The sequence below is a fragment of the Colobus angolensis genome, unplaced genomic scaffold (genome assembly GCF_000951035.1).
Source record: "Colobus angolensis palliatus isolate OR3802 unplaced genomic scaffold, Cang.pa_1.0 Scaffold1, whole genome shotgun sequence".
NCBI lineage: Eukaryota > Metazoa > Chordata > Mammalia > Primates > Cercopithecidae > Colobus > Colobus angolensis.
Window position 1 is genome coordinate 1,132,211 of NW_012110918.1, and position 5,800 is coordinate 1,138,010.

General features: G+C 41.0%; 1 protein-coding gene across 3 annotated transcripts in view; it reads right to left on the bottom strand.

The window, feature by feature from the left end:
- Positions 1 to 1,495: 1,495 nt before the first annotated feature.
- Positions 1,496 to 5,800, bottom strand: part of CEP112 (centrosomal protein 112kDa) — a 567,477-nt gene continuing 563,172 nt past the window's right edge. For 2 of the 3 annotated variants that reach the window (XM_011944093.1, XM_011944768.1), the window contains 2 exons: positions 3,044 to 3,108; positions 1,496 to 1,929 (listed from right to left, as the gene is read on the bottom strand). In XM_011944093.1, the coding sequence (XP_011799483.1) occupies positions 1,926 to 1,929; positions 3,044 to 3,108 (69 nt within the window). In that variant the 3' untranslated portion in view covers positions 1,496 to 1,925. The remainder of the gene's footprint in view (positions 1,930 to 3,043; positions 3,109 to 5,800) is intronic. The other variant, XM_011945463.1, reaches the window with a different exon arrangement.

Consider the following 5,800-nt stretch of genomic DNA (forward strand, 5'->3'; position numbering starts at 1 on the left):
ATCACATCCAATCAAAGTGACCTAAAGTTTCATTCCCTTTACTCCCAGACATACATGACATGGTTCAGAAGGGAAACAGGATCTGGGTAATGTCAAAGGTTCACCAGTGTTTGTAATTTCATAACCCTTGAAATAAGGAAAAGAAAGAATGGCAGGCAACCTTCCAAAACACCTACTGATATTTACTCATGGAAAACAAATAGTCTTGAGTGGGAGTTCCAAAGCCAGCATTCAACACAATTCACAAAGTATTTTCACCTCAAGCAGCTAATAACCTTACTAATGAAATCTGGTGAGCTTCAACTTGTTTTCCATGGTCTGTACAGAAAGAAGTACTTACCAGGAATCCTGCAGGAATCTTTCCCTTCAGACTAAATCATAGTCTGAGAACAATAATCCTCATTTGTTTTAATAGCGTCTGCAATGATTTTGCTTTTTCCTAAATATTCTTGAAACCAGTACTATAATTTATTGTATATGCAGGAAAAACCTCATCTTCCAAAGGTCACAGACTTATATTCCTGGAGGAGGTGTCAGGGTATCTGAACATTACCACAGAGATGAGTTAGTGCAAGAATCCCAGGCCTCCTACTGATGGCCACAGCCCAGTCCTGTTTATGCCAATTCTCGCCCTGGCTTTGGAAGTGGCTGTAAAACCTGTTACTTCCTTATCATCTTCGTGGCTCAGTTATAGTACAAAAAGGGGTAATTAATCCTTGCGCTGCAAACAACACACTTGGGTGTGGAAAAGAGAAAAGAATTTTGAAAAAGTGTAAATAAACGTTGTGCCCTGTCCTTTTACAGTAAACCAGAGTATTACAGCCCCGCCCATGCGCCAGATTTTTAGAGAGCTCAAAATGCCCATGGCGCACACCACAATGCAGTCGAAAGAATTTGGAGCATCCATTCACTCATTCGCCGCAATTCAAAATTTCCTTGGCAGATGGGTTGACCAATCATCGCAGAACAGCTCTTGGGCATTTGGGTGGGGAGAGGGACCCAGACTTCACCATCCACTCATGGAAGTAACACCATGTGGTGCCCACATGCAAACCGGACCAAGTAAAGCATATTCTGTGGCTACTTGCCAATGTGTCGTGTCGTCATAACCTCACCTCACATTTTTTAGGCTTTCTTAAGGATCATCGATTGATATTATAATGAAAATAACAACCATAAAAAGGCAGATCAAGAAAGTAACAATAAAACCACAGCAGCTATCTAAAATTGTCACACCATATTCTGCCTCTAGGGTTCCAGGACGTGACTGGAGACCAATGAGACAAATACTTGGACTGACATCAGATGATCCAGCAATTTTATCCTAAACACCAATTCATGCACTAATTATGGATTTGATTGTTGACATGATATAAGGTATATTTTCCCAAAGTACAATTTAAGATTGCTAGCATTTGCTGGGGAAAAATACCATATATATGTCACATTTATTTTAGCAAATGAGGTTCAATAAAAAGTAGAAATAAATGATAAGTACAAAATAATATTTTAATAATATATGAACATGAACATGAAAACAGTGTAAACAGGTCAGAATTTTTGATATGATACTATAAACGTGATTTTGATCGTACGCAACTAGTAAAATTCTATGCAAAAGGATTAACAAGGCGTATCATAAGAAATCATTTCTTTGCCCAATATAAGCAGTTCTCAGCACATACTCAAATGCACACAAATATGAAAATCAAAAACAAAGGAATGTTAAAAAAATAACTTAGGCAGACACAAATAAAACCACCCCACTAGTGTATGAATGATGCATGTTTTTATGATCTTAATTACATTTAAGGATTTTAAAAATGCCACTGATCTCACAGTTTACAATATCCAAATCTTCAAACCTGCTGGAAGAAGTCCACAGCGCAGCCTGGAAATTGTATCCATTGCATTCTCTTGTGCAGTTACCTGTAAACCAAAAGTCACAGTCACGACTTTCTCTAGGTTTAACAGGTATGTCAATCAAAAAATAAGCTCCAATTCTGGAGAAGTTGATAGGGGTTGAAAAGGATATTTAATATCAAAATTTCATCATTTATGCTTATCTATAAGGGATCAAATCTTACCGACACCAAGCAAACAGAATCTTTTGAAAAATGTGTGATCCACAAGATCTTTCCTTTTAATTCAAAGCCAAATAAGTAGTTCAGTCTTTCACTGCACAAACAGGAAGGGCGTTTGATGGAATTACAGGAGGTAAACACAATCTGTGTTAGTGATGTCACTGGGAACCTTTGACTACAAAAGGTCTCATGCATCCCCAAAAAGAGCACTGAGGGTACTCAAGTCACTGTGAGTGCTGGATCACTGAGCTGTTGATCTATTCTGGTCTGGAGAACAATGCCAAACCCTTAGGGGAAAGGACTTTGAAGATGTGAGCTATCCTAGCAAGCATTGCAACATCTCTCTATCTTAAAGGAAGATTGTGTCTCCTTCACTCCATCACGGGGCGTCAAGACAACGTCTTGTCCTCTTGTCCAGGTAAGGCCTGGACTTGCCATGCCCCTGCAGATCCTCTCATCTTTCTTTTTTCGAGACAGAGTCTTGCTCTGTTGCCCAGGCTAGAATGCCATGGTGTGATCTCAGCTCACTGCAACCTCTGCCTCCCAGGTTCAAGCAATTCTCCTGCCTCAGCCTCCTGAGTAGCTGGGATTATAGGTGTGTGCCACCACACCTAGCTAATTTTTGTATTTTTAGTAGAGACAGGGTTTCACCATGTTGGCCAGGCTGGTCTTGAACTCCTGAGCTCAGGTGATCCTCCTGCCTTGGCCTCCCAAAGTGCTGGGATTACAGGAGTGAGCCACCGTGCCCAGCAGATTCTCTCATCTTGTTCTGATAGTACAGACTAAGCACTGGGATGAGAAGGGGGGTGACTTCTTAAAGACATGCTGCTTACTAAAAACAAGTCTTTTTCAAAACTTGTATTATGTCCAAGCATTTTAATAAAGACAAAGGCCAAATGAGGAGGCTCACAGGTGCCACAACACAAACTAATCAGGAGACACCTGCTTATGGGCTGTACCTTCTGCCTTGGTATGTAGTCAGTTCTTCCTGAAGGATGGAGGCTCTCTTTTGCAGAAAATTAACCTAGAAAAGACACCTTGTGTGAGAAGAGGTGGACGTGGCTTACATGTCAATATTGTGCAAATAGTATGGTAAGATTTTATTTAAATTCAGACAATTCCCTAGATAAAACTCAGAGGATTTGTTGAATGTCAATGTTGTGTTTTTTACATTTGGTCACATCCCATCCTTATTGAAAATCCATCAGATACGACAGAATAAAGTTCAAACTCCTCATTGCAGCGCCGTTTTGATCTGGCCCGCCCCCATCACTGTGGCTTTACCTGTCCTCACGCCCTGTCCACCACTGCTGTTTCTACACCATGTCTTTCTCACTCCGTCGCTCTTTGGCCCAGGCCATTTTCTCTCTTTGGAACACTTGTTTTTCTGTCTCCTATTCATCCTCCACCATTTGGTTCAAATGTCATCTCTCCTGTGGAATCGTTCAACTCCTCCCCAACTGCTCCTCGTCTCCTAGCCCCAGGCAAAGCCAGTGGTCCCCTGCTCTGTGTTCCTCCCCTCTATTACTGGTACTTCTCACACTGCTTTGTGGGTATTTGTTTTCATATGTCTTCCCTAAACCTGAGAGCTTCTCTTGGGCAAGAATGACTTTTCTGTCTCTCTACCCCAGTTTCTTTTACAGGGCTGGACATGTAGCTGGTTTCACTAGCTGTTGAATGAATGGAGGAGTGAGTGAGTGTAAAGAAAATTACTGCTTTCTGGAAATCTTAGTCCATCCTAGGGATTCCCTGAGGTTGGAGAGACAGAACTTCATAGTGGAAACAGCCTGAGCTTTGTCTGGAGTTAGGCCAACTTGGGTTCAATTCCTGGCTTGCCATTTGTGGCTCTAGGAAAATTACTTAAGCTCCTGATGCCTAATCTGTGAAATGGGGTTAATGACAGCTACTTCCCAGGGTTATAAGGATGACATGAAACAACTAGAGAAACCATCTAGTGCAGAGCTCATAGCAGGTACAATCGCCAGACCACTATTCTTAGGGGGCTGGAGGAAACTGCGTTGTTTAGCATATTGTCTTCAATCAGATCTTTACAAAGCATTTGATTATTGTGAAGCATACATTTCTATACTATTAAAGATGCCTGTATCAGGCGTGGATTCAAAAGTACCTTACACAACCCAATATAAATGGTTTGGGGCTAACTTATACCATGGCTTAATGTAATCAAGAGTCAGTGGTATTTGATCGTTTCAGAATTGTTTATTCTTGTGTCTTTGGTCTGAACTGAAACCATGGCAACGGTTGATCCCGAAACATAGTTATGCAAGAGAATACAGCTGGCAGAACAGAAAATGTGCTTGAAAGAGAAGAAAATACAGTCTTTCTAAATGGGTGCATCTCAAAGTGGTCCTCCTGGTTTTGCTGATTTGTATGGCACCCTCGTCTTCATTTTATCCAATTGCTCAAGTGACCCATAGGACAATTGATAATTTTGACAGATGCAGGGATTACACTGATTCAACTTCCCTCCCCCAACCATGCTCTGTAATCGGAATTCCAACAATTCTCAAAAAACACAGGCACCTGTGCTTTCAAACTAAATTTGCTCACTGTATGGCCTGTGACTCCTCCGTGCAGCTGCCAACTCTGAGGCCCTATCGCAGCTGGCAGCACTCTCTTTCTGGGTCAGCCTGCAGTTTTAGGAAGCTGAAGTGGCTTTTATTACAGTGAAATGATATGAATGATAATAGAAGTCCTGCAGGTAGTTTTCAGATTTCTTTTTTTTTTTTCCTCTTCCTAAAAAAACCCCTCTGAAGGCATCAGGTCCTACCTAGCTGACACTATCTGTAGCTCACCTACAAACTTAATGGGTAAACCACACCTGGAGTGGAGCTTTTCATGTAAATAAAGATTACTTAACCCTTTGTATGTTCCCATTCTCCTCCAGTACTTATTTTTATATGCAGGCGTGAGCAAATTTCATAGCCCCTAGAAGCAATCGGAAACAGTAGCATATGGATTGAGATTATGAACATTTCATTATCAGATTAGAGACTTTTTACTAGGGGAATATAAAAGGAGCAGCTAAAATGTGTTCCACATTTTATCTTACATATTATAAATAGATAACGTGGATATCATCAAACCATATCATTTATTTTATTCATAAATATATTTATTAAGCACCTGTTATGTGCCAGGCACAGTACTTGATACAGGGAGTAAAGAAATACTTTCTTTCCTTCATGGAATTTTTCAAGGAAAAAATATGTCTGAAACTTCAAAGTGGGCTGGGCACGGTGGCTCACGCTTGTAATCCCAACACTTTGGGAGGCTGAGGGGGGCGAATCGCTTGAGGTCAGGAGTTCGAGACCAGCCTGGCCAAGATAGCGAAATCCCGTCTCCACTACAAATAAAAAAATTAGCTGGGCGTGGTGGCATGCGCCTGTAATCCCAGCTACTTGAGAGGATGAGGCTGGAGACTTGCTTAAACTGGGGAGGCAGAGGCTGCAGTGAGCCAAGATAGCACCACTGAACTCCAGCCTGGGTGACAGTGAAATTCCATCTCAAAAAAATGAAAAAAATAAAATAAAATTCGAAGTGTATTGGAAATGTGAATACACAAACTCTTTCTCATGATACCAACAATATGTAAAACAGTCAAACAATACAGAAGTATGTAGCAAAAACATGTTAGAAGTTTTCTTACATCATGAACCGCATCAAGAACCACACATTTCTTTTTTTTCCCCCCC